Genomic DNA, 27,702 nt, shown 5'->3' with positions numbered 1-27,702 from the left:
AGCTTTTTGTCAAACTGCTTATTGATTCATTGATTGATTGGTTCATTTCTACACTCATGGCTGTCAATTGAAATCCTATATGAAACAATTAACGTTAGTTTCCAATGATGTCCCCTCATCGTCCTTTACTAGCCTCTCTGGAGATTTCATGATCTACCGGAGATTGCCGGTTATGGAAATTGTTGAAATTCAAATAAAATGTCCCACTTTTTAAGAATTTCTCCTCCATGTTGTTGTTGAAAGTTGATGAAAGTTCATCATTGACCTCAGAAACAACAGAATACAAAACAATCTCACAACAATGTCCCTTTAATGTGTTTTCTGCAGCTTTCGAATAAGCAACTAAACAGACTTTCTAAGAAGAAATGAGTATGAATGCGTCATAAACTATAGAAAATAAACTACTACAAATGTATAGCAACTCTATCTGCAGAGGATTAGTTGAATGATCTGATGAAAAGCTCCAGAACAGACAGGTACAAAGGTCAAGAATTAACTACATTTTTTAATAACAGAGAGAACAAGAGCTACAGCAAAACTGAACATACAGAATCCAAAAGTGAAAGTAATTTTCATCAGTAACAAAGTAAAATACTGAGAAGCTGTAGGTGTTTGTGTCATTGTCAGTGTTTTGTGTATAGTAAATAAAAAATCATCTGAAAGCAGAGTTACAGGACACGGTTGATAGCAATAATGGTCTTTTATTGCAAACAAAAGGAACAAAATACAAGCTACTGCACTTTCATCTCTGATTCCTGTGAGACATCGATCATTCAAAGAACAACATACAAAAAACAATTGGTCAGAAATGCTCGAGAACAAATGGAGAGATGCAGTGAAAACAGGATCGCCCTCTACGTTAGCATGAGACACGAGCTCCTCGGACGCTTTTAATATGAACTAATACTCTGTGAAAATTACAGACCTCATACAAAAAATAAGATTTCATTTCAATAATAATAATAAAAAAAACAGCCAGCTTATTTACAGGATAATAATATTTTCTTTGAATCTGGCTTGCCTCATTTCCCAGTGAAACTCATCTTTTTTATTTTCTCAGTAACCGACTTGTTACACGTGTCCTTTCAAAGTGTATAAGGCATGACAATCAACCTTTTGTCTGATCTGATGCTTCGATAACAGCAAATCTTAAATATCAAAGTTCACTGATGTTAACTACGTGAAATCCTTTCTGTAATTGTCTTTTCTTTTCTTTTAAAGTTTCTGTGCATTGCTCAGCCCTTCTAAGGCACCGACTATTCAGTAGGGGAGTCCAGAACAAACTGTACACAAACATAGAAAAATCAAACCGAGAGGACTGCTAATCTTACGCTAACCTATTGGCCTTATGTACATGAATATAAACAGAAGTGATAATGAAATAATGAGCGCGGTGGGCAGCGAATAACTTAATTTACATGCAACCGGTCGATCGAACCTCATTCCAAAGGAACATTCGTCGCTTTTTGCTTTAGTTTTCAGAGATCAAGTCGAGTGGACAGCTACGAATCAGCCCCCCCCCCTTTAAGAAAAGAAAAACGTGTACATGCAGGAAAGGATGTGCAGAGTATCACAGAGTCAAAGCACTTTCGTTGCCAAGTGCGATGAAAGAGAGAGAGAGAAACAGAGTTAATTAAAAAGCTGAAGGTTTGAGGTGAGGACAGCGCTTTGACTCTGGCCGCAGTGGCAGATGTGTGGCGGCCGAGCTTGTGCGTGCGTGTGTGTGTGTGTGTGATGATGAGAGCGAGAGCGAGCTGCACAGATTAAAGTGGTTTATTCTCAGACATCTAAACCTTCCACCAAAGCCCTGGCATGGGAAAACATGGGTGGAGAAGGGTTAAAAAAGAAAGTGCACCAACAATCTATAAAACCCCAATAAGAAAGACGGAGACCTCAAAATATACAGACCCCCTCCCGTCCCGATCTCACTATAAAACACATATATATGGTTCCAACGAACCCCGTGATTGATTGAACGGGGATGTTTCCAAAAAGGGAAGGTTTGCTCTTTCATGTGAGGATTTAGCAGTCTGCTTTGATCCGCGTGTCGTTCCTGAAAGAAAAGAACATCTCCAAAGTGGAAAAGTGAGAGGTGGCATCACCCAGCAAGCGATGAGATCACTCATGATGTCAACGCTTTTGTTTCAGCTCGATGTTGCCGGGGATGGTTGTTTGTAAAGGAAAAGGAGAAAAAACTACATAAGAATCCCTCGGGGAGCTGATGGAGTAGCAGCTCTACCCTAGGTGGTTTCTTGAAGCACTTTTTTTTCTCCCTCATGGATTGAGTTTCTAGTTTCCATGATTGCTGTGCATCCTCCGAGGAGCCAAACCCCAACACTAAATCCTGTTCTGTGATCAGTGGTGATGTCAGACCCTCTCAATGTTTCCAATGTATTTGAATATACTTCAAACTCTGTGTGCGTCTCTTCTTATTTTTCTCCTTCAATAAGTTTCACTTCTTTGCTTATTTACCCCGTGAATCACGACTGGCGTGTCGAGCGGCAGCAGTGAGGCTGTTGGTGGTTTATGGAGCCACATAATGTTGGATGATGACAGCTGCTGTAGTCCCAGCTGGTATTTATAACACTTTGCTTTGATCCCCTGCTTAAATAAAAAACTATAATGACCAATTGGTGTTAGTTTTGCAGTCAGAGCCCGGAGGATAAGAAGGAAGGGAAAATGGAGAAGACAGAGATGCAGCCTGTTATCATGGATAAGTGGAGACCGCCAAGGCCCAGTCGGCTTCTTCTGAACTTTGCTGACAAGTGTAATAAGAGTTGTGCTATTTTACTGCAAGAAAGTTGCTGCATGATGACATGTCAATACTGATGAGTGTATTTGATTAATGTTATAATTACATTTTCATTGATTTTTGATGCTATCTATGCTCACCACTTTCTCTACAGCAGCAATTTAATGTGTCTACATTCAGTAATCCTCTATGAAGTTGTATTTGTTGGTGGAGGCTGCAGCTGAATTCAGCTTCACTACCTAAACACAAGTGATCAATAGAAAAACAATGCATCAATGAAACCCAACTCAAATACATCAGCTACTGTTTTCTCTCTACAAAGACAAGGAGCTGCTGCTGCAAAACAAACATCCTTCTGCCTCTGCTTTATATTATATGTATTCATCAGATGTTACAAGCAGTGGCTCTTATTGTGAAACAGCCACAGGAAACACAAGTGTTAGCACTAACTGCGATTATTCATAGACCGTGGGTCAGCAAAATGAAAAAAAAAAAGAGTAATTTCCAGCATTTTCAGTCATTTCTCCGTAAGGCAACTTTGTTCTGTCCTGTTTTTTTTGTGTGGAGAAATGAATTCGGATCACAGTTGCATTTTTCAAAGAACAGTTCATCAAAACAACATGACTTTGTCTGAAAGTGGAGTTACTTTGACTGGGAGTGACCTCTCTCTCTGTCCGGTGACACCGTTACCACTTCAAGGATCATTTACAGAAGATACTCAGTGTTTTTTTTTTGGTAATGTCTCGTCTTTCTTTTCCCGCAGTACAACGCCCGTGTAATTCTCCCTTTTAATCATGTGACTTTCCCTTTAGCCTGATGATACATGTTTGTTTTTTCGGAAAAAAGAAAAACCATGCAATAGAATTTGCTGTAAATACTGGTTGCGGCTATGAACATATCATCCGTGTGAAAGCGCTGTCGACGGATCACTTTTTTCAAAATGCCACAGAAGTTGTGAGGTTTTACGGGAGCAGAGCTGGGTCAGTCAGGGATATAAATACTTCAATAACGAGGGTTTGAACCCCTGACCAGCGATCTGATGCCAACACAAACAGGCAGAATACAAAACCTCAGTCAGATCAGTTCAAACTTCTCTGAATGTCAAAGCCTCTGAAGACTGCGCAGTCCAGCGTATTTGTAGATCTGTGAAAAGCTACAAAAGTGTAATACAATCCCAACACACCCTTAAGGTGAAGTGTTTACAATCAAGGCTGAGCAGTATTGATAGAAGAGCTTAAATGTGAAACTCAGCAGAGACACTTTATTCATCCTGTAACTGAAATGACACAACTTTTGATCTTTTCTCTGTCCCGTATTAGATTATCCTCAGTCATTTGTCAGTTTGTTCTTCCTTTGCTCCTTCGCTCAAACGTACCACTCCCGGCGTGAGATCACCGATCCGTCCATGTGGGCCACATAGTCGCTGTCTGTACCATTGTCATAGCAGTCCTCCGGTATGTAGGGGGAGCCGTTGTTCACTATGGGGCTGTGCACGGGAGGCCCGCAGGGATGCATGTTTTGGGTGTTGTAGATATCGGGGTAGTAGTTTCCCTCCTTTAGGACCCTGTGGACATCTCCCTTGTCAGACCAGTCGTCCCTATCCTTGCGTTCAGGGGTGTAGTCAGGGTAAATGATGTCTCCACCCAGTTTGGGTTTCAGCTCCTGGCTGCCCTTGCTAGTCTTGTCCCCGTAGACCTCCTGCAGCTCATGTGGCTGCAGCACATCCAGCTGCGACTCCTTCTGCATGTCCGAGGGTCCCAGGTACTGCTTGGTGTAGTAGTCGCCCCTGAAGGTTCTGCGCTGGCGCATATAACATGCCCCACCCAGGATCAGCAGGAGGATCAGGAACAGAACTCCACCAACTGCCCCGCCTATGATGGTACCCAGGCTGCTGTCGGGTAAGGACGCCAGGGTCGGGGACGTGAACTGGGCTCTCTGCTGGTCCACAGCAGTGCCGGGTCCAGAGGTGTCGTGGAGCCGGGATGCAGTGGTGCTGGGGGCTGCAGTGGTGGGGGGAGGATCTACAGAGTGAACATGTGATAAAAATATTAAAACCAGAGAGAACGGATGGCAGAAATTATAAACTGAGCAGGAGACTACACTTAATGTTCTGTAACAACTGACAAAACAAGAGCGAATGGTTTTCACATGAATTTATGACGTCACTGCTCAGTATGAGAGCAGAGACATGTCTCCATGTCACATGAGACCAAAGAATCTGTTTAAAGCTGCGCTGCGGAGCAAAAAGGAGAGAATGAGAGAAGCAGAAAGAGGTTAAGTGCTTAATGTCAGTGTGAGCATGAGAGAGAGACATAGGGAGGAGGGCAGAGGACAGAGGACATGCACTCATGAGCATCTGAGCGGTGGTGATCACCCCTCCCCCTCTCTATCTCTCTAAACCGTGCAGTGGGGAAGTCATGTGAGAAGATGCAACGCCGTGTGATCGATGTGAGGTTCCTGAATCTGATTTGTCCTCCTGTGACCGACGTTTGTGATAGCAGCCAGAGCCGCAGAGAGAAGAGCTGTGTGGAGCTCAAGGTCAGGATAATTGTCTCCATTCTGACCTCCAGCCTCTGGGGCTAAGAGCAGCCTGATACCACTAGTTGATCTCTGCACCGGCACATCAAAGAGCCGACTACAAAGCAATATGACTCGCACTAGGAGAGGTCTGCATCTCCGGGAGGTTTTCGGGTAAGAGCTACCACAACTGGAATCCCCGTTGAGCAATAATGATTTCCACAATTTTTGTAACTGTGTAAGAATCTAATTAGCTGCAATTACACGATGTGTGTGAGCTTCAAGGATCAGGGGTAAATGTGAAAGAATGAGAGATATAGGTCAAAAAAGTGATACACTGACGACGGTCTCATGAAATCGTCAGTCAGCGTCACTCCCACCCTGCAGCGGGACCTTTCAAAAAGTTATGAGCATCTGTAACCATGTAGCCGATCATCTGAGAGGAAAGCAGCCAAAAACCACAAGGCTGCACAGACAACTGGGAATGTGAAACAGCTACACCAAAGCAGCCAGGGAGGGGGAGGAGGAGAGGGGATACAACAGAACTCAACCTGGCTATCTCTGCGGGGGAGGGAGGGAGGCCAGAGGCCGCATGCCCATGTCTTAATATTTGACAAGAGAAGCAAGATAATTGCTCAGTGCAAGTTCGCTCTGGACAGGATGTCAGCTGTGCTTTCGTTTGGAGCGGGACTGTAAAGCAGGCCTGAACACAGATGGAGACTGACAGCACTTTTTTGGGGGCTTTTCCAGCTTTTCTCTCTCGACAGTGAGAAACCAAAGGGACTCTGTGTGTGTGTGTGTGTGTGTGTGTGTGTGTGTGTGTGTGTGTGTGTGTGTGTGTGTGTGTGTGTGTGTGTGTGTGTGTGTGTGTGTGTGTCTGTTAGCGGAGTACGTATCCAAAAGCAGCAGTTGCTTTGTTTGGAAAAGGATTAAAAGGAGCAGAGGAGAGAAGAAAATAAGACGAGATGCACAGTTCTCAGGATCCACACCCTGATTTTACAATGATGAACTCAAGCAGCAGACTATAGACAGAAGGAGGAAGCAGACAGGAGAAGTTTAGCATGCTGAAAAGTTTCTGACAAGAACTAATGTCAACAAGTCAGCAGACTTTAAAAAAACATTAGCAAGGACACAACATTTTTGGGGAATTATGGAAATCCCCTCTCCTAATTGAGAACTGCTTGAGAAGTACAATATAATGATGAATACCACTTCGTGGGGTACACACAGTACTTCTGTGAACTGCAAATCTGTGAACACAACTCATTACGTCCCACTGTGAAACCCGACCTTAAAGACAACAGAGTAAACGTAAGAGGCTACATGGGAGCCTACTTTTTTCAACCAGCGGGGTAAATGCCCTCTCCCTTATCTGAGAAAATCTAATGTTGCCAAAACCACAACACAACAGGTTTGGTAGCGATACTCTTTATCTGCACTCTCTGCGCCGCTGTTGCCAGGAATGTGTGAAAGTGGATCTGGGCTGGAACATCTATACGGAGGCTTAGCTCTGCTACAAGTGTTGAAGTGGGCAGATCGTACCGAGAGCGTAATCCTACATCAGAGAGGCAGGATGCATGTCAAACGGCACCGAGATTTTAGCTGTTAGAGTTCATTTATTTAAATAAGCAGATGTTAAAAAAGAGGAAAAAAAAGCATCTGTTTTAACATTTCAGGAAACTGAGTGAAGAGGTCAAAACCTACCTTGTACCCAGAGGTTTACATTCTGACTGCGGAGCCCGATGTCATTCATCACTTCACAGCGATACACGCCAGAGTCATTGCGCTCTAGTGGACGAGTGAAAGCGAAGGTATTGTTTGAGATCTCAACACCATCCGGCATCAATCCATCCAACCTGCGCAACAAAGGAGAATATATACCTCAGTACAGCACATCACAGACAAACATTCATACAAATACAATATGTTTAAGAGACACAACTTTCAAACCACTCCATCACTGCTGTGTTTGTTCAGTTGTCCTGTTGTAACTATTATACGATGACATGACTGAGGTAATTTGAGCTGACGCCACTTCCATCAACCAAGAGGGAGAAAGATTTCTACATGAACACAAGGCAGGCCTAAAAAAAAGAAGGAAATAAAGAGCTTGGCTGTCTAGACTTCACTGACTGCTGTCGGCCCAAATGAAACCATATTTCTTGTTTTCAAAGCAAGATGATGACAAAGAGCTGCCAATAGACCACTGAGGCTCCGATGCATGAACCATTTGAAATCTTTTATTTATAGCAGACAGTCTTCGATGGGTGCAGCCGGGCATTCAACAGCTCCGAGGGTCCAGGCTCCAAAGTTACACACAGGAGCCTCCTCACTGCCTAATTTAGGTTTGTTTAGACACAGTTAAGGTCAATGCAACTTGACCCATTAGCAGCTGATATCTTGTGTAAAACTTTGTTAGTTGCTTTGTAAAACGTATGTTCTTTTGCGAGTTTGTTGCTAAACTGTTGATAAACAAAAACTATGAAGATATATAGAGAACAGTCAATAATAAACTTAATTCAAATCTAAAATGAGCTGCTGACAACTTGAAGAAAAATAACAAAATATTTTCCTAAATCCGAGATGACAGACTGTATGTGAATGCATCTCTATGATTGTAGTCCCAACTTTACCACTGAGTACTGCAAAGGGTACAACAGCTGTGTCCCCTGACATTGGGACAGAGACTGCTGCAACATTTACAAGAAACTATTAGACAGGTGTAGCACTGGAGTTCAAAGGGCACAAGTGTTGTTGTTTCACTGGTATCACAGCAAAGAGAACCAGGTTTAGAGTTTTCTGAGACACCAACAAGCCTGTTTACTTCTAATAAGATGCTTAAAGCACTATAAAGGCTTCTTGTGCTTTGGCTTCAGACATAAAGGTTGATGCTTAAAGTATGTTTTTATATTTAGTTTGCAGTTAGTACAAAACCTACGACAATCGACATGAAAGGTTTACCTAAAGGTTCTTAAAGAGAAAGCATATATATATGAGTGTTTTTTACGGTTACTGACCTGATCCATGTGAAGTGGCGGGCAGGTGGGTTCGATTTGGCACCACAAGTGAACTTCACGTTTTCTTGACCCACAAACCAGTTTTTGTCAGGTCCAGTTATCGATACCACTGGAGCAACTGTAAAACAACGTAAAACGATTAGCATTAGAATAAGTATAAAAAGTGTTATGATTACAAAAAGCAACAAGTTATAAAGAGCTCATTTGTTTTTGAAAACCTTTTGTGCTTTTTGTCAGCATCCTTACTAGCCGTGGTTACTTAAAATAGCGAGGGCCATGTAGACCAAAATATATTTTATTTATTTATTTTTTCCAAAAGGTAAAAGAGTATAATAATCAGTCATTGTGATCGCAGCAGCCTGATGACAAATGAGCTTTCTCAAGAGGAACAAAGTCTGCATTATAAGCAAAGTAGAGAACGACGGGAAAAACAAAAGCTGTGCAGGACTGCAGAAAGCTCCAGGACCCGCTGGTGAACGCCAGCCAAGAAAACAAACAAAGGACTCTGGGTTGCTGGAAAGCTAGAATATGACAGACTCACTCACACAGTAGATGCACTGCAGCTCATAATAAACTCTACTGCCTACCTACCATGACAAAGAGAAAAAACAACAAAGGGAGGCAGGGGGGAATGCCCAAATGAAAACCGGCACATGCCACTGTAATAAAACACGGCAAACACTGACTTGGATATCCAATTGTTCATTTTGATTTCCCTGGAGGACAAATGAGGAAGTCATTACAGTGCGAGGAGAGATGTCTCGGCTCATCGTGTCCACTGACCCTTTTCGTGCAGTTCAACGTTAAAATTTTGCTTCTTTTGCACTTAAAATCCCTTGACTCTGCATCTGACATGATTTATTGAGCTGGGAAGTCTTGTTCCTCCTGTATTAACCTTGGTTTTTCTGTGTCTCCGTCCGCTGCCCCCCAACAGTCTCCTGCTATTTGTGCTCCAGCTGAGCTCTGATCAATATTTCATAAAATACCTTCATTAGCCTGCACTCACACAGACCGAACACGCTAACCCATACTGCTCGCCAAGAAAGTGCGCATCAATGATTATAACATTAAGAGAACTCTTAAATGGCTCCTTTATGGACAGAGGAGGAAAGGTAGTGAGCAGGCTGTTCATAAATCAATCTACCAGCGTGGGATGATATCAATAAGATATACTGTGCCATTAAGGACTAAACAATTCAAGCTTTAATCATATTTATTATTTTTTTAAACCCCATAATCATTGACGTTATTTCCCCCAGGAACAAGTTAATTTGGCTGCAAATTGATTAGAATATTTAAGTTTCAGTCAGAAAATGTCAATAAACTACAAGGGAATACAATTTACCTTCTCCTTCACCTAACTTAACCTGTTTGGTTCAAAGTTATAAATTTATACCATAAAACCATCACGACGAAAGATTTGAAGTGATTTGTATCTTTGAACATTTTCACAAGTTTTGTAGTTTGTTGCTTTTGTCTACTTCTCAATACATTTTCCATCCTCCTGAACATATGTGTTGCTCTTGGCCCAGAGTTCATTCATTCCTACTGAGGACTACATTTCAAAACAGTGTCAGGAATATATATGTTGTTTTTTGGCTGAGTTTTCGAATATGGATTCAATGTGCTGGCGATTATTTACAGCAGGAAGGTGTATGTGGGAGTGACTTAAAATAAACAGCTGAATCTATTTTCATCACACTGAAGGAGTACTGTATGTTACCCAGTGCAACAACAAGGATCATTTGTGTTTTACCTTTTTATACAATTTACACACTAACCTTTCTTTTTCTTTTTGAGCGAAACATTAATCTCTGTACCTGACAAATAGCTTTTGATTGAAATGTCCTTTTCCTAATGTGTTAAGAGTAGGTTTAAAAGGCTTCACGGTCTTACAGATCGATGTCACAAAGGACAAAAAGCTTTGACAACACAGCCAATGCTTAGTTGAAGTAGTATGATTAATTCATTGATCATAAGATTTGCCAATAAGAGATCCTTGAAATTCCCCAGATTTATCATTTCAGATGAGAGAAAAGACAGCACAGGTATTAAGGAGGTCTTATAATCCAACACTTACACTGTACGTTTAGCATGTAGGGGATTCGGAACTCTGTCTGTAGGGTCGGGTGGCGCACCACACAGGTGAGCATCTTCCCCTGGGCGTAGCTCTGCGGCTGCCACAAGTAGTGCACCTGTACGGTGGTTGTGCTATTGGGCTCATCCTGACTTTGCTTCTCACTGCGCCCGTACAGCTCCGTCTCCCAGAAAACCTCAGCGGCGGGTCGGCCGCGCTCCGCGATGCAGGTGGCCACCAGTGACTCGTTGCCTCCGTCCAGCAGAGCTGTGGGGCCGGCGGACACGTACACCTTTGGCTCCACTGTGGATAGAGGGAGAGGAGGAAGAGGAGAAGGAGGGGATGGTGGAATGGAGAAAGTATTACAAAATGAATATGGATTTTATTGTATATGAATAAATAATGTCCATCATGTTGTATATGGGCAGAAGGAAGTGGCCTCAGTGTACTTAACTGCTAAAGAGCAAAGATTGACTTCTTCCATTTCAGATATGCATTAAAAATGGATGAACCTTGCTACTCAATCATATGGAGGTATTTTAAATGGAGACATACTGTAGTTGTTTCTATTGCTGTGTGTCCAGCACATAATGTGTTTCAGAGATCCACTTCGGAAGCATCTATTAGTCCGACTGTATTAGTACAGTTTCTATCAAACCTTTGAGTTTGTGAGTGAGAGAAAAATTTTGATATTTCAGAGCCCGAGGCGGCTGACAGTGAATCTTGTCATGTGTTTATATCCGACAGTGTTGTACTGGAAGAAGAGGAGCTGAGTTAGAGTACGCCCCTCTGTGCTCTAGAGCTGGGGGTAATGTTACACCGGCTTCCTGGGAACAACTGGCGGTTCAGACGTAACAAAGATTTTCTCAACGGAGAAGCGAATCTGATCCGTGCAAGAGGGACGAGACCAGAATAACTCAAACCCACTCTACCTGTTGTACAAAACTGCACAACACTAAATCCTCTGCTGCACTGATCTAGAATAAAACACACAAGGCCCTGTTTAACAATCACATAGTGTCGGAAATGACACTTGGAATAGTGCCGAGAGACAAAAGGAGGACAAAGGAAAGTCCAAATACAAAAGAGTCCTGTGTGTGGGGGGGGGGGGGGTGACACACATTTTCAAGGTATTAAGGTAAAGTGGCAACACAGATTACACAAAGTTACACGTCCATGTACCATCGCTATCGAATTTCCCTCTGAGGTTCATCCCTTCTTCTTTGTCTCACAGTGCGAGACCTCCTCCAAGTCTGACCCTCTTAAAAGAGCAGTAACAGCTGTTCCACTTACAGCAATTGTGACAGTTTTAAAGGCGGCACGTGGGGGCACACACCATCCTAATCCACAAGACGATGCCGTAACCTTTCAGTCGTCTGCCACCCGGCCCTTCCACGCAGGTCGGGCAGGAAGCCCAACGACAAATTCAAATAACCTCTGACACCCAAAAATAACCTGGCGTCTCATGTACCCAGTGGAAGGGTGGGGACGCCGTGCTCAGTCGTCCACCTCACATTCTTCCCTCACTTCTCTCGGCCCCTCCTCACTGGCCTTGGACTATAAACAGTAGTTGTTCTATGTTCGGAGACGAGCTGGCTCAAGCTCCCGAATAACTAAATCAGAGAGACGTGTTAATTCAGAGTCACTGTCAGGAAGGGAGGGGAAACGCCTCGAATGAGTGTAAAGGCTTCGGGGAAAGGGGGAAAGATTTCCACTTGGTACCCAAATCCACTCTGATCCATGTGGAACACTGACGTCAGAGTGGGATCCCCAATAAATAAGGGATTTAACTGGAGGGGCATGTGAAGAAATGTCTAGACCAAATACTATTAACTGGTATTTTTAATATTGAAATGAGGCCCTTTAGTATGATGACATAAAACACTTCTGTAATGCTGAGCCATTAAAAGTTTGGATTTTGTGATGAAAAGGCCAATTCAGTGCAAATGAAGCCACACCTTGATAAAAGTATTAGCAGGTAAGCTGCTGGCGGAGTCTGGTCTCATTAGGGGATATTTAAGAGAAGTAAACAAATTATGAACTTTATGACTCACTACAAAGACAGTGGGGGGGAAATCCAGAATCATGTGAACAGACAGAAAGGAGAACCGAAACGTTTTTTTTCACAAAAGGGAAACTGATGACACTCTTCAGATTTTCATTCCTATCACTTAGCAGCTTTTAGCTTTTATCTCTGTGAGGTTGATCTTTCAGTTTAATAACTCAGCAGAAAAAAGAGTTGCATTACAGGCCACATGAAGGCGCAGCAAACTTTAAATCAAAAAAGTAAAAGTGGTTTACAATTAATGGATGACGCTCAAATGCTTGGAGTTGACGCAGCTCTAGAATTATGTGGAGTGGTGCTGCTTATCACTTACATCTTGCCCACTTAATGTGTTGTTTTTACCATAGTCAATTGTTGTTCAGTAGATTTCCCACTGACCTGTCAGCGGTTCAATACAAAGGTTCATTCAATATACAGTATGTGTTAGATTTCCTCATCTGGTTCCTTCCCTTTGCTTACTGGCGGAGACCTTTGGTTTAGTGCTGTAGCTAAATTCCTGCTGAAGGTATTGTTCACGCTTCGGCCTTTTATAAGAGATGAAGTAAATGAAAGTGTTTGGCCAATACAAACACCGTGTGTGGAGTGATGCTGATTAAATGCAAGAATAGGTCTCTATCAAGTGTGACTTTTGAAATCAAGTCAATGTCCTGTGCACCTGTTAATCATTACAATGCCGTGACTTCGGTCTATTATTCATCGGTCAGAGCCTTTTTCTTTGCTTTGCATTAGTTCATTTGAAAGGAATGAACATGAACTCAGGTTCTTTTTTCATAAACTGGAAAGAAAAACTGTACAACTAAATATTCTGAATATAAGAACACTATGTAAGTTAACTCTACTTTCACATAATTGATATCCAGAAAGTTTTTTAGATTCTGTTGATGTGTTACACACACACCTTGTTCTTCTAAACTAGCTCTCAGTACAACAGATACCTCCACCACGGTTCAACAGTCCTATAAATGATTGACTAGTCATTATAGTAAACATATTAAAGAAGAAAGAAAATCGTCTGATAACCTTAATCATTTACTTAACATAAAACACACAAGCTGGATACAGTGGCTTGAGTCCTCCAGCAGCAGCTGCGAGTTCAGTTCCCACCCGGCCCTTTGCTGTGTCTTCACCCGTTCTCTCTCATAGTTTAACAATTGCTGTCCATCTATCCATGAATGGAAATAATGTTTAGCCGCTTAATCTGCATCTGCACCAGATGTTAATGGGGTTTTCCCAGGCCCAGGGCCTATCCCTTGTGAGTTTGGTGGTAATAGTTTCTGTGAGTTTTGTGTAAACATGCTAATTAATAAACAGTGAATCCTTAACCTTCTTGGCAGGGGTAAAAAGGTACACGTCAAACCAAGAGACGAGGAAGACTTGGGGAATTGAATGTGCTGACTTTAGATCTTGAGACTTTGAACTGTGATGTGCACTTTCTGACAGAAATAACTCGTGGGATAAACTGATTCCCACATGACATGTATTGAATTGCAAAGAACACATATTTTCAGCATAATCACACCCTAATCCCAAAGAAAAACCACGCCTGAGAAACTGCAAAGAGAGGATAGCAAGGTGTAATTGAACTTGTGAGGTCCCAGACACGGTGGCTGTCACAGCATCGCATAATGTACCACTCATTAGTCATCAGTCTCTCTCAGTCCCTGGTGGGAGGCAAGAAGCTACTGCCTATAATGCAATCTCCTCCTCTCTGCTCTGCCTGAGATCCAGCCACCTAAGGTAGGAAACAAATGCTGACGCAAACAGAAAGTTCAGCATTCAGGCTCCTCAGAAAGGAGGCGGTATGGTGTTGATGCAGTTTTTCATATTTGGATTTGTGATAGCAGTAAATAACAGATATTGGTATAGGATGTATTTAATGCTGAAATTCACAGAGCTGGTTGGTTTATAGGTCATTTTTACGCACTATAGCCATGATTGTTTGTGTGTTTAATTTGGGGGATCATCGATGAAAGGGAAATAGCCTTGACATACATCTTAAAACATGCTTATCAAGATAATTTATCAGTTAAAATATTGCACCACAGATTGCCAAGCTTGTGATGCTTCTTCTTAGGTGCCCCTGGAAATATCAGTTACTCTAAAATATGATTTCATTATCTGTGACAAAAGACGAAGAGGCCAGAACTAACAAAAAACCTCACCGTGCAGAAGCTGCACATTGTTGTGTTAAGGTAAGTAGCAGCACTTTCTTACAGCTTGGTTACAATGTAATTTAAGATGCTTTCAGAAGTGTGCTGAACTCTGGATAATCTCCTGAGACTATCCCGTTGGGGTGTAAATGAGAACGCAAATGTCCGAGTCAGTTCCTCCGCACAATCTCTTGAGTTTCTCCTTCACAGTCAAAAATAAACATTGTGTCCTGCCTCCTGCACGCTCTACCTAGATACCAACCCTCATCTGAACGCTGCACAGAAATATCTGTTGTTGTGACCAACACGTCTGACTCTGAGATTCTCCTGCTGGGTTTTTCTTGTTAAAAGCAATGTCCCGAAGAGTTTAGAACCCCACTGTCCACATGCTTTCCGGAGGTCATGTCTGCAAACAGCTTTAATGTCACACCCTGCAATAAAGTTGTTCTCAAGTGAAAATAAGTTGCATTACGTAGGGACAGTCTGAAGTTGTTTTTGATAAATGAGGACAGACGCCTTCTATTTCAAATGGTTATACCGTCTTTGTGTTGTATATACTAGTATGTCAGTGACCTTAAAAGCAGGTAACACTGAAGTGAGTGACATGAGTGAGACCACAGCAGCTTCTCTACACAGCAGTTGATTTCTGCATGAACTTTAAAGTTTGGTTGCTCTTGGGAGAAGTTTGTTCCTCCACTAAGTGGTCAGCAAACACTTTCCCTTCTCACAACTGAATGTGTTTAAGGACTGATTTGAAAACAGCATTAGGAAGCACTCTAAGCAATGACGATGGAAGGGAGACGGCTTTACCTTACCTAATACATTGACGAAGGTTGACGCTTGTGTATTGCCCAGGGGAAATGTTGCCACTTTGCAGATGTAGGACCCGGTATCTGCAAAGCCAACTTCTCTCAGGGTGATGGTCGCATCTTGTATTGAAGGGGAAACAAAGGAGACGCGCTGGATGTACTCGTCAGAGAACGAGATTCCATACTTGGGGTTGTACACTGCCAGGGTTATGGTGCCTGACGGAAGTCGACGTTCCCAGGAGATCTGTGTGAGGCTGAGGTTGGAGCCCACTTCTATTCTGCAGCCCAGTGTGATGTTCTTCCCCAGCACGGCATTCACGGTAGCTGGGACGATCACGTGGTTGCTGCTCACGCCTGCTGAGAGAAAAGGGAAATTTAAGATAAGATTCAGATAAACAGCAAAACATGATTTGCAGCAGTTATAATGAAACTGGAAGATTGGATTTCTCATGATAGTGTTGCTTTATTGAATTAAGAGATTAGCGCAATTGTGTCCAGCGCTGGAAGGGAAAAAAATCAGTGAATTAAAATCTACGTAGCTTCAATTTGTAAGTTTCACCACAGACGATGTGCTATCACCAGTTCCTGAGATAATCCAGGGAGTTAATGGAGAGAAGATTGCTGGCTTTTAGAGTGCTGGGAAATAAGACATGAGCGTAAACTGAAATGGCATCCACACACAGTGAGACACACAGACCGGCACTCAAATGAGATTCCACGAAACATGTGCTGTTGCAACCTGTGTGTTCTGGTGTTAGAAATACACGAAACAGCAACAGTAAAATTCCTGCTTATTGTCAGCCATGTCAAAGCAGCTGTTTTACATAGATTAAAGGAAACTCCTTAAAAGCTGTAGTAAACTACTTTTATATTTATTATCATCTGCAATCATCAATATAGTTGTCCCTTGGTCACATTAAGATCCATCGTTTGTTTCAGACATGTTTTTCCTGGGGTTGAAAAGGACACCAGACTTCATCTTGGTAACTCTGAATGCTCCGCGTTCCTCCTTAATAAGCAACACACTTTCACCGCAGGACACTCAGACTGTCCCTCTTGCTAATTATCGGAGCACCTTTTAAGCAGGAAAGGAAAAATATCTGGAAGGAGATGAAACAACACAAGCAATTTAATGGTTTTATTCCTTCTTTTTATAAGGCCCTTACTTTGACTTGAAGTTTATTTTTCAAATAGGTTTTTTTTAAACAAATGGAACATATATATATAAACTTTGTTTTCACCATTAATGGACATTTTGCTTGCATTGATGTGCTGACGTTCTGTAACTCCAGACAAGATGAGTGAAAGACCCCGAAGGGAGTGTGGTTGTGTTCATGATGTGTGAGCTGGATGGACAGTAAACTACATGTCACAGTTGAGAGACGCACTACTGAGTTGTAACACACAAAAATGTAAACAATAATAACCAACTCAGTGGCGATGAAAGCAGAATCTTAAATTAAAGGTCATGAATAACTGCTCTGAATGAAAAATTAAAATTGCTTTTCGCGGCATAATCACATAAATGAGTCATTGATAGAAACATGAATGCTTTAAGATTTTTAAGAGGCTGTGCACAGATTTACAACGGTGGTCCAGACTCAATTGTAGAGTAGGTCCACATTAAACTTTGGGAAAATGTTGTTTTATAGATTACAAGCACAAAAAAAAAAAGGTGATTTCATTCAAAGTATTCAAAACAGTGCGTTTCAGTTTTCTTGACGTGGATTCAGTTGGAGTAAGCTATATTTGGGGGCCATAAATTTCCACTTTGTACATCGTCTCGGATGTGCATGGAGTAAAGCTTATAAAAGTGGTCCACTGGCTGGTATTTTCAGTCTTTGGCATGAATGCGAGCGGTAAGCCACAGCAATGCTATCTTGGTTTGGGAGAAATATAGCCGAGGAGGCTGAGTCTCCCTGTGCTCCATTACATCCCCTGTAATTTTAGTGATTACACACACACACAGGGAGAGTTTCTCTCCTCCAAAATAAGGAATAAGTGTGTGACCATATGTGTAAGAATGAGGCAGTTTGCTTGAATGGCTGCTGCATTTTAAATGCACGTTGCAATGTGTTGTGAGTTTCATGCTGTGCTCGGACACTCGGGCTCCCCTGTTTGTTTGTTTTCTTTCTCTGCTGACCTACATTTCAGAAATGTTTTCCTTGTGTTTCTTGCCTCGCTGTGTAAAGTAATCTAGCATAGCTCTCCACTGTATTTAGGCTTTTGACCTATCAACCTAAAGTGTTTAACTCAGCCGGCCCCATTTCTCATCCACTTTGGAAAGACTATCGGGAGAGTCAGTTTGGGTTATTATTCCATTACTCCACAATAATTTAGAGATATGTTTACATCTGTTTCCAACATTTGCATCGTGACCCGATCTATAAAAAAAAAAAGAGAGAGCCAGTGCTGCTATCATATGCTTTGCACTAAATGCGATACCCTGTGTTTGCATTGCATCTGCCAGAGTCCTCTCGGTGCACTGGTGTGGGGGAGAACCAGGGCCGGAGCCATGTGGGTTTTTACTTCTCCTCTCTCCTGTCATCGGAGATGACATGACAGCTGTTTGTTGTCACCTTACTAGTGCATCTCAGTTGTTTTGCTTGCAATTCATACAGCTGTGACAAAAGCTTCACATAAATATTCAGAAATATACATCTATAACTGGAGCGACAATCAAGACTGCAGATAAATTCATGCTGCGACATTGGTTGGGTAAACCGACATGCTTGGCATTTGTGACATTGTATGGATGCACGGAGACACGTGTCTCGGACCAGGCTTCTCCGTAACATGCTCCACATACTGCAGCTATGTGACACGACACTCCAACTGCTACCGAACGCAGTTTGTCTATCTCAGTGTGTCAGCTTTCAGGCCTGTCAAAGCATACAAAGAAACTAGACTCTGTCCGTGCTATGTTCTGTTTGTTTTACAGTAAGCAGGAAAGGAGGGAGAGAAAGGGGGGATGTGTTTAAAGAGGACTCCACCCTTACCATTAGGGGAGGAGAGACAGATGGCCTCTGCATGGGATACCTACAGCCAGGAGGAGAGTGGGGAAACTTGGCACTGCTCGCTGTGACCATGAACAACAAAGCCAGGGCTCGCAAACTAGAGAGCCGTGAAATATTACCTTAAATACTGCAGGCAAATGAAATGTAAGCAGTGCGCTACACAAAGCTGTCATACTGTTTTCATCAAGGAACCAGGCGTAGAACCGAAGCACAGCTCAGGACTGTCCCCACTTTTATAGCTGGTTATCCATTACATCCAGTAAACAAAAATAGTTGAGATTTTTAAGAGTAAACACAAGACAAAATCTATCTTGATGGTCATTTTTATGCAGTGTCACTGTTTTAATGCTTCATAAGCCATTTAGTCGACTCTTAAACAAATCACCCTGACCAAGAGAACTGGAGGAACCCTGGACTGCAAAACCTAATTCGGCTGCAGAGCAACAAGCTGCACTTTTACCCTCTTTTCCATGAGAACCCCAAGGAAAGAATGAACTCATGGGAAGGATATGCTTGTCCTTTGAAGAAATGCTTCATATTTGTTTCTTTTCCTACTGACATCACTAATTGCGACAAGCTGCTGGAAAGACGCAATGGCAAATCAAAACCTTCCTCTTTGCCTGGCAACGGACTCAAACATTCCACGTCAGCTACTCGATGAGCCAAAATCTCCACCTACCCAGACCCGACCTAGCATCAGCCCTGACCTCCCTAGAGGAGGCCGTCTCCCGGCCAGAGAGAGAGATCCACGCACTAAAGCCTGCAGTGTCTGAACCCCATGAGACAACACTAATCCAAGGCCAGAAACATTCACGAGCTGCAACAAAATGGACAATGTGTCATGTTCATATAGACAAACTCCACGCATAGATTACAATGTCAAACAGCACTCAAGAGAAACTGATCTGAAGACCTCACAGGGGAAGAATGCAGACATGAGATTTTTGCAGGAGGGAGTGTGGTTTAGGACGAAGGCAATCGGAAACTCTGAGTTGGGAGAAGGATGAATAAGGACACACAACCAGCAATGAAGCAGTTCTTGAGAGAACGAACCGGGGTGGACAGATGATGAGTTCAGCAAGAGTGTAAGCTGTGTAAGGAACGGATATAAAAATGGAAGCGGGCTCGGTCAATGTTTTTTTACTAAGGCATATCAGCACATGACAGGGAGTGACAGCCTGACAGGGAACGGTCAGACCACCATGTACGCTGCTGATCCAGGTCAAAGCTCAACACCAATGCTTACATGTTTAACATGTGAAGCACAGACATGATTGTTACCTTGTGCAAATGTTGTGCATTTCTAATCACACAATCTCTGTAAACTGACAGTTTACTTCAGCTGCAGTAAAGTGTTCAGGTCATTGAGTTATTAACACTTTTACATGCCTGTCGGTTTGTTTGTTTGTCAGCAGGATTATTGCAAAAACTACCAAACAGACTAATTAGTTTATTCTTGCAAGATAAGACGTTTGACATTTTTCTGAGATTTTCCCTCTTTTTCTGCACTTTGGGCCATTATAAATATTGTTTGTGACTTCACACACATTGTGTATGTTCTCAGCTAATCAACGATAGAGGTCTGGGAACGTGGCAACATTGCTACAAGTCCAATAAGCACTCAGAACGGTACATCACAGGTGACCCAGGAAGTTGGTCTATGATGGATGTTTACAACGATCACCCTTGGGTAAAAGTCTCCAATTTCGCCTCTGTGTTATCCATCACCTAAATTGGGCAAAATGTTTACACTCTCTGTATTTTAAGAAAATGTTTACACCAAAAACTGAAAGAGGGTAGTTTTGGCAAGAAGAGATAACTTAGCCTCTGCCCTCTGGCTCTGCAATTTGTGTGAGTAGGAAGAGGTCACGGGCTGAAGGGCAGTGTTTTTAGTGGGTTAATGAACACAGTAATTCATACTCCTCACAGGATGGTTACATTAGCTGACTATTAAACTTCCATCTGATTATCAAGGTCACATTTCAAACAAATGTTTATTGACGCACATTTGCAAACTGCATTAGCAAACTCTGATAAACCACAAAGCAAACAACAGCCAAATGGATCTCTGGTTAGGGATTAAACAAGAACTACATTCATAATAAAAAAAGGTTAATCATTCATGTTTGCCATGCCAATCACCCATGATATCTAAGGTAGAATAACGCAATACAAAGAAATAAACCGTGAGAAAAAATATTTAAAGACTTGAGCACAGAAGCCGTCAGATGGGGAAATTACTTGAGGAAAATTAACAGATCTTTGTTCCTCTTGGAAACTTTACTGATAAATCTTCCACAGGGTCCTGCATTCTACAGAGAGTCGTCTGTCTGTAAAGTGCAGGCTCAAGGAAGTCAATGGGCATTTGTTTGGTATTGTTACTCTAAAGAGGTGACCATTGTAAAAACACCCCCCCCCCCCCAAAAAAAGAAAAAAAAAAAAATCAGACAATGCCAAACACACAACTCCCAGACATTTGCTTTAAATTGTGTGAAGCCTATAACTCTGTCTTAATCAGTTAGACAGGATGGGCCAAGCAGAGGTTTGCCTGTTTTATAGCATGTCTTTATCCTAAGGAATATTTGTGCAGTGTGAAGCGAACATTAGTTCCAACACCAGCTCTAATCTACCCCCTTCCTTCCTAGCTTTGTATCCTGTGAGGGTGTGAGGCTTTTTCACTGGACTAATTCATGGTGGAGACAAACACAGGCTGACAGGCCTTTAAAAAAGGGCAGGCGGGCCCCTTTTCACATGTCACTGTCCTCTTCAGGACCCTTTTCTTTCTGCTCCCCCACACTAATGTGCAAGTCTGTGTCCTTCTCATCTGTGTCACATTTGATTAAAGATCAGAGCTTAATATAAGAAGATCAATAGTGTTGACACACAGAGTGTCAGGATAGGTTGCAACCTCTAATCAGAGTCAACTATAGCTATGCTGTAGGACTTGTCAAGGACAATGTTTGCCAGTGTGTACTGAAGCTACACAAACATTCCGGCAGCCTCCTGCCTTATTGTGTGGGATTTGTTATTGTTTGTTACGGGGGCTTTGTGGTGTTGCACTACGTGTACACAATGCTATGGAGACAAGAGTTGGGTAAAAATAATGGATGAAGAGTCAATTTGCAAAAGCCTTAGACATCCCAAAGTAAACAAACAAACAAGGGAAGGAATGTTTCAATCTGCGGTGTGAGTAGGAATCATAATTTGGAGGGAATTCTTTTAAAGGGTAGAGACTCAATTAGAGCTTAAGTGTATGACATCCCGCATGTAGATGCTAATTGAGACACCACTGTGCTCACCATCTCTCCCAAATAGTGCTAGAAAGATCCACCGGGCCAAAAATGTTTGGGTCGTCCTCACTGTTCCTGTCTTCTTTGAGATAGCTGAGTGCGCTAACAAAATAAATCTTTGTCTTGTCTCAGAAGTTGACAGAAATGTATTGTCCAGACATTCACTATATAAAACGACTGAACAGACATCACGTAAACACAACTGATGTGTCTATACTTTCAGAACAAGTGGCGTTTTATGGTCGGCCAAGAATCTGTTTCATCGATTTCAGTAAATTATTCACAGCATCCGCTAAAGCCAAACAAAGACAGCATAGACAGGCTTACCTAATGATGACTGGAAGTCCAACCCTCTGTGATAATAAAGGATTAATCGTAGGTTGAACTCATACAGTAAAAACTGGCATTTCCTCAACCTTGCCTCACTGCTCTCGTATCCGTGGGTTCCCGAAACCTACTGTAAAAGCGCCAACATGTCCAACCCAGCTCGCCAAAAGTATGATGAAAACAAACATCCTTTTCTAGTATAGTGTGTACCCTCTGGTCTAACCAGCATCGGACCTGCGAGACATACAATTGGGAAGATTAGACTCAAGCGCCCACCATTTGAGAAGTACACATATTTTTCAACAACATTTATTTGTTATTTTGAAAATTCTCTTATTTGCTGATAAATTCTCCTTCATTACCACAAATAGACTCAGCTCTTGTTGGGCGAGGTGGAGTTTTTAGAAAAGAATGGTTTCTATACAAAATCACAGTTTCCTGTGCCCTTGACTGGGTCTAAATGGGCTACTGTACTTTCATTAGGTCGATCGACCATCATAGAAGTTACTCAGTTTCCCACATGCCACAGAGCCCCCAGAGAGAATTAGGTTGTTTTTCTTTCAAATGATTCCCATTAATGTCCAGATTTCTCGTATGATGCCTATTTCTGCCAACAACCCGAAACAACATGGTTTTATTTAAAGTATCTACGTGAGGTTAGTGAATGTCTGATGTAGGCTATGGACACTGGGCTTGTGAATGTGCAGATTTGCACAATGACAAAGTGCAGAGATAGATGACTTTCTACATTTTAACCCGTTGAATGAATGTAACTGACTGTTTTTTGGGGTTCACAAACCTTTTGAAGGCGACTGTTGCACCCTTCATTTAGAAATTAGTCCATACTCTATTACTCTCTGATGGGCGAAGCTGCTTTGGACTTTCTCGAGCAAGCAGCAGCCTTCACAACAGGAACCTGCCTCTGAACTTTGTGTATGCACTGGTCAATAACAACAGTAAGTAGTTTGGTCAGTGTGGCATTTTACCAACATTATTATGGTCAGAGAGAGGTCATTTTAACGACACACCCACTCTTCCCGGCACACAATCTCACCCTGTTTCTGCAACAGATGAAAGCCGCACTGCTTAAAGCCTGAAACATGCTTCTGCGACTGCGTCTGCGTCTTTTCACGCCGCTGTGGCGCAAGACTCGTTTTCATTCATGCTTCCCCAACCGTTGCGCGTCTTACAAAGCAATTCCGCGCCAGAACACTAGGCGGAGTAATGCTTTTTGTCGAGACGACCTTAGAGACGCCTTCTTTCTTCTTCGTCGATTGTTTATTTACATAGCCACTGCGGCTCCTCGTAGCCTTTTTCTGGCGGACAAATCCGCCAGTCAGTGACAGGTTATACAAGTGATCATACTATCGGATATCTTCTGCCAAGTGCTCTTCTATTTGGTCCATATTCGTTCTTCTAAATCTTCCGTGATTTCTGCCGGTATTATGGGGCATGAAACCGGAAATGCAGCTCCAGAAGGGATGTAGAGCAGACCAATCACAGCCTTGCGGGCTGAGTGAGCTTGCGGAGCTTTGCCGTAAATTTTAGAAAAGGGGGTCGACACCCGTCAGCACGTAAGGAGGGATACATAAGCACGTAAGGGACCCGGAAGGGCTCTTGCGCTTACGGGCCCGTGAAAACGCAGAAGCATGTTTCAGGCTTTAGACTTACCACCCACTTTGAACAGTAAGAACAGAGAGATTTAGGAGCCTAGGTCACTTGTGACACGTCTGTGTTGATAAAAAAAGTAATCCAAGCTGATTTAAGCACATGTAGAGCAGAGGTTCTCAAACTTCTCCGCTTTTGACTCCAAAAATAAAAAGGTGCCAGAGCCTTGCAACTGCAATTATCCCCAAAGGCGACTGAAGCATACAATTGATATGGAGCTGGTTCACACAAAAACATGTCAAAATGTTGCCTGTGGCGCTGCAAATTGATTTGCTACAACTTAAGCTGTCGCTAATCTCTGATAATCACCACAGCAGTCACATGGGGGCAAATACTTTTTTTTTTCCTTCCCATTTTTAAGTATTTTGTAACAATTATGGCTAAAATAAGCTGTTCCTGTTTGTTTTGAACTTTAACTAATCACAACCCCTTCAAGGCCTCCTGACTTCAAGTTTGGAAAAAAGTGATCTACAGTGACCTCACAGAAGGACAAACATATATTGAGGAACAAGTCAAGCCTCAAACCCACTCCCCCATGTACTGTTTATGATGCCAATATACTGATCTACATCCCATAAACCTACCCCTAGTTGATTAAAAAGAAGCATACCATTAGGTGTATACATACAAGACATACCTTCTAGTAAGCAATTAAAGAGGTCCACCTACAACTCCATGTGTAAAGTTCACAAAGAGTAAATTATCGAAAAGACTGAAAAAAGGCAGTAAGACAACATACAAGTGTATTTATCTAGGACTCATGTTACATGTCTGGTTTGACATACTGTTCCCATAATATTCAGCTCACTTTGATGTCGAAGACAAATATTTTGAAGACATAAAAGCAATAGTACCTCATTTACTGTCAGCTTGGGATTCTTGTGTAAACATTACTGAAAAATATATAAATGCAAACTGTGCATTATTTTTTTGAAAGCCTAAATAGAACTGTCCACTTGTATTATTCTGATCCCTTTCATAATGCGTGTAGAGGCGAGAAATAGCAACAACATTGAACAATAACGTTTGTCAGAAGAGAGCAGTTATCTTCGACTTCTACCCTGTGTGACGGAACAGCTAAAAGACAGATATGATCCAGCTACCTTCATCAATACTGAACGATGGCTGAAGTCTATTTTATCCTCTTTGTTGCAGCTTGAATAACAGAGAGGAAATTTATTCAGCCTAACAGTCTTAAACTCAAGCTATTACTCTGAAGCATTGCAACTTATGTAAAAGGGTATAAGGTGGACATAAGCAGTGTGGCAGAGATGGCAGGGGAATACTGATTCATTTGGCTGAATACCAGCAGGGAGTCAGCTGTGCTATTCAAGGCATTACTGCAACATCTCCGCATCAAGCACCAGAGCTGCTGGGTGTGATGGGATCTGACACAGAACTGAGGGCTGGAGAGCTGACGCCTACAAAAAAAACAGTTCTGATATAATGGTAAAAGAACATCATATCTGTTTTTATCTTTCACAGGGAAACACTCAGAGAAGCACAGTGACTGAAATGCAGGAACTCTCTAAGAATTGTGCACCGTCACTCATGGTGAGGCCATTATTGTAAATAATGCATGCAGTGAACATTTTCCTGCTCACTTACGGTTTTGGGACCTGTGATCGTGGGAAAGTAAGTCCAACACTAAGTGTGTGTTTCATTGCTTAAATAGCTTGTATGTCACAGCCAAATGGTTCAACGCATCAATTTGTCGATCGGTCATAATAGAAGCTTCACTTGACAGGTAGAGAAGACGGCTTCAACTTTGTGAGAGAATTGCAAATGTCTTCAACAAAAGCCAGAACGGTGGTTCGCCGTCTTTGCTGAAATTGTCCAGATGTCTTAAACAAAATCCTCATCCTCAGTGAGAGGGATGGGTTAGGGTTTTCTAAAACATTCAATTATAATCTGTTATACTTTACATGACAAGGGTCTTGTATCATACGTTTTTCAGAACATCTGATAGTAAGTAGTTTGTTATGGTGGTGATAATGCAGCTATAAGTTGTTTGCCAACTGCAATTAAACAATTAAGAAGTACATGTTACTACCAGGTACCAGTTAATTGTGTGTGATGTAGTTAGATAAGACTAACAAATAGTAGAAAAATTCTGCGCAAAAGACTATACAAAAGTGTGTGTGTGCGTCAAAGAAAATACGAAAAGTAGTGAAGTCGGAATGGGTCTCGCTCTCTCTTTGAGGATTTTAGCTTGAAATGCCCATCCCCACAGATCAGAGGGTTGGACAGATAACATTGGGAGCGCAGAGCTGGGATGTATGTGGGTGTAATCCTGACTTTACAAAGAGCAGATGAGCGACCCAAGCAGCAGGTGTGGTGAAAACATTTGTGGTAAAAACAAGAGATTCTTTTCATCTGCTACAGTAGACTGTATGTCGCTGCTCTTTGTGTACTACCGGTTGAGACAACACTACAGATTAGTTTACTCTCTACAATCAGCACTGCCAGTATTTGACTGGTGGGTGTTAATAATCTCCCACCTGGGTGGTAGGGGGTGTGTCAGTGCATACAAGCAACTGTGTGCTAGTCCCAAACATCATAACCACCCGACAGCTGAGTGACCCAAACAAACAAGACTGAGCGGTGAAAAGCAGCCACACCTGTTTCCCATAACCCCGGTGCTCCTCTCCCGGGGGATTCGACTGCTGACTGTGCACATCCTGCGTCTATACCTCTTTAATATGGACTGTGAAGCCACATTGTATCCCAGTGACCCCAGCCTCAGTCACACACTGCGATCTGCTCTTTGAGGGGAAAAAAGCCTGACTCCTGAAAACAGCAGGCAAGAAATGTTTCTCTCTGTTCATTCACAGTCGCTAATTAACCATGGAAATATCTGGAACCATTTATACCGGGCTGTTTCCGAAGACTCATTGACTGAAGCAGGCAATTCCTGTCTATCCAAGATGTCTTCAACAGACAAGACATAATAGCGAAAACACAGTGAAAATAGCCCTGCTATATTAGCATTTTGTATTCTTTCTAAATGTTCCCCCTCTTCCTGAGGGTTTCAAACTGCTAATTACCATATACTGTTTTCCTAATGACGGGTAACTCCCTATGTTGGTCTGAAGAGGAAATAGAGACAAATGTTAATGCCACCAGAAGCACCATAATTGACTCATGAAACCAGACCAGGTTGAAAGGTTGAGGCTGGCACGGTTCTATATTTGGGCCGTTTGGACCCGTGGAAAGTTCAACATTACTGTGACTCTCAATGTTGTCCAACTTCCCTCACCGGTCTGCGGCACTCAGCCCCAAAGTCACTCAGTCATAAATAAGCTGTGAAGACTTGAACATTAAGACACAAATTTGTTGTTTCTTTTTAAAGTTACTTTCTAAAACAGTTGCCCTTTAGGTTTAAGCAAATGTCACTCAGACATGAGTAGATGTGCTCTGCATTGTTTGGTTTGCATTACATCACATTTGGTGCTAGCCTGGGCTCTGGAACTGTGTATGTTGTATAGACTCAAAATAACTCACAGTGGCCATATTCATGAGGATATAGGTACATATCAGTCACTCAGAGTGTAGGGCTAACTTGTTTGAAATCAATAAAGCTTTGGCTTGTAGATTGTAAATAAAGATGGACGAAACATCTTCACTTCCTCCTCTTGTACAAAAACTCCGCTATAATGCTTGTTTAGTCAGGGTCACTCAGGTTAATGCTAAAAAACAACTCAATTACCCTCATTCCTAAGGGAAACAGTTGGCTCAAAGTATTCAACAACCCACTGCAGTGTCATAAAAGTTTTTATTTATCCCTGTGACAGCCAAGTCCATGGCTAAAGCCAAAACAGGAGGTCACAGCTCTGAGTTGACTAATGGACCACCAGGGAGCAAGATGCCATTCAGAGCCTCTGACAGTCAGTCACATCTGCCGGGGGAAGAGGAAGCAAAAGGGTGGAGTCAACAGAAGCTGGTGACCACAGCCTGCTCCCTGAACCCCACACACAGCCTCCATGTCCCACAATAAAGCAGCAACTCATCTG

At 42.3% G+C, this 27,702-nt stretch overlaps 1 protein-coding gene and 1 long non-coding RNA gene across 4 annotated transcripts in view; one reads left to right on the top strand and one right to left on the bottom strand.

Annotated features, from left to right (window-relative positions):
- Positions 1-487: 487 nt before the first annotated feature.
- nectin3a (nectin cell adhesion molecule 3a) overlaps positions 488-27,702 on the bottom strand; it is a 31,003-nt gene continuing 3,788 nt past the window's right edge. The window contains exons 2-6 of one of the 2 annotated variants that reach the window (XM_062386418.1): positions 15,394-15,744; positions 10,367-10,666; positions 8,287-8,404; positions 6,974-7,125; positions 488-4,773 (exon numbers count right to left, since the gene is read on the bottom strand). In XM_062386418.1, the coding sequence (XP_062242402.1) occupies positions 4,118-4,773; positions 6,974-7,125; positions 8,287-8,404; positions 10,367-10,666; positions 15,394-15,744 (1,577 nt within the window). In that variant the 3' untranslated portion in view covers positions 488-4,117. The remainder of the gene's footprint in view (positions 4,774-6,973; positions 7,126-8,286; positions 8,405-10,366; positions 10,667-15,393; positions 15,745-27,702) is intronic. The other variant, XM_062386419.1, reaches the window with a different exon arrangement.
- LOC133952125 (uncharacterized) lies at positions 5,168-10,797 on the top strand. 2 transcript variants are annotated; one of them, XR_009920518.1, is made up of 3 exons: positions 5,168-5,443; positions 6,946-7,080; positions 10,542-10,797. It is a non-coding gene; the product is annotated as an uncharacterized LOC133952125 (long non-coding RNA). The 2 variants fall into 2 exon arrangements; XR_009920517.1 differs by lacking the exon at positions 6,946-7,080.

The sequence above is a fragment of the Platichthys flesus genome, chromosome 4 (genome assembly GCF_949316205.1).
Source record: "Platichthys flesus chromosome 4, fPlaFle2.1, whole genome shotgun sequence".
Classification (NCBI taxonomy): domain Eukaryota; kingdom Metazoa; phylum Chordata; class Actinopteri; order Pleuronectiformes; family Pleuronectidae; genus Platichthys; species Platichthys flesus.
The sequence above is the reverse complement of the archived record's forward strand: the minus strand, read 5'-3'. Positions and strand labels throughout refer to the sequence as shown.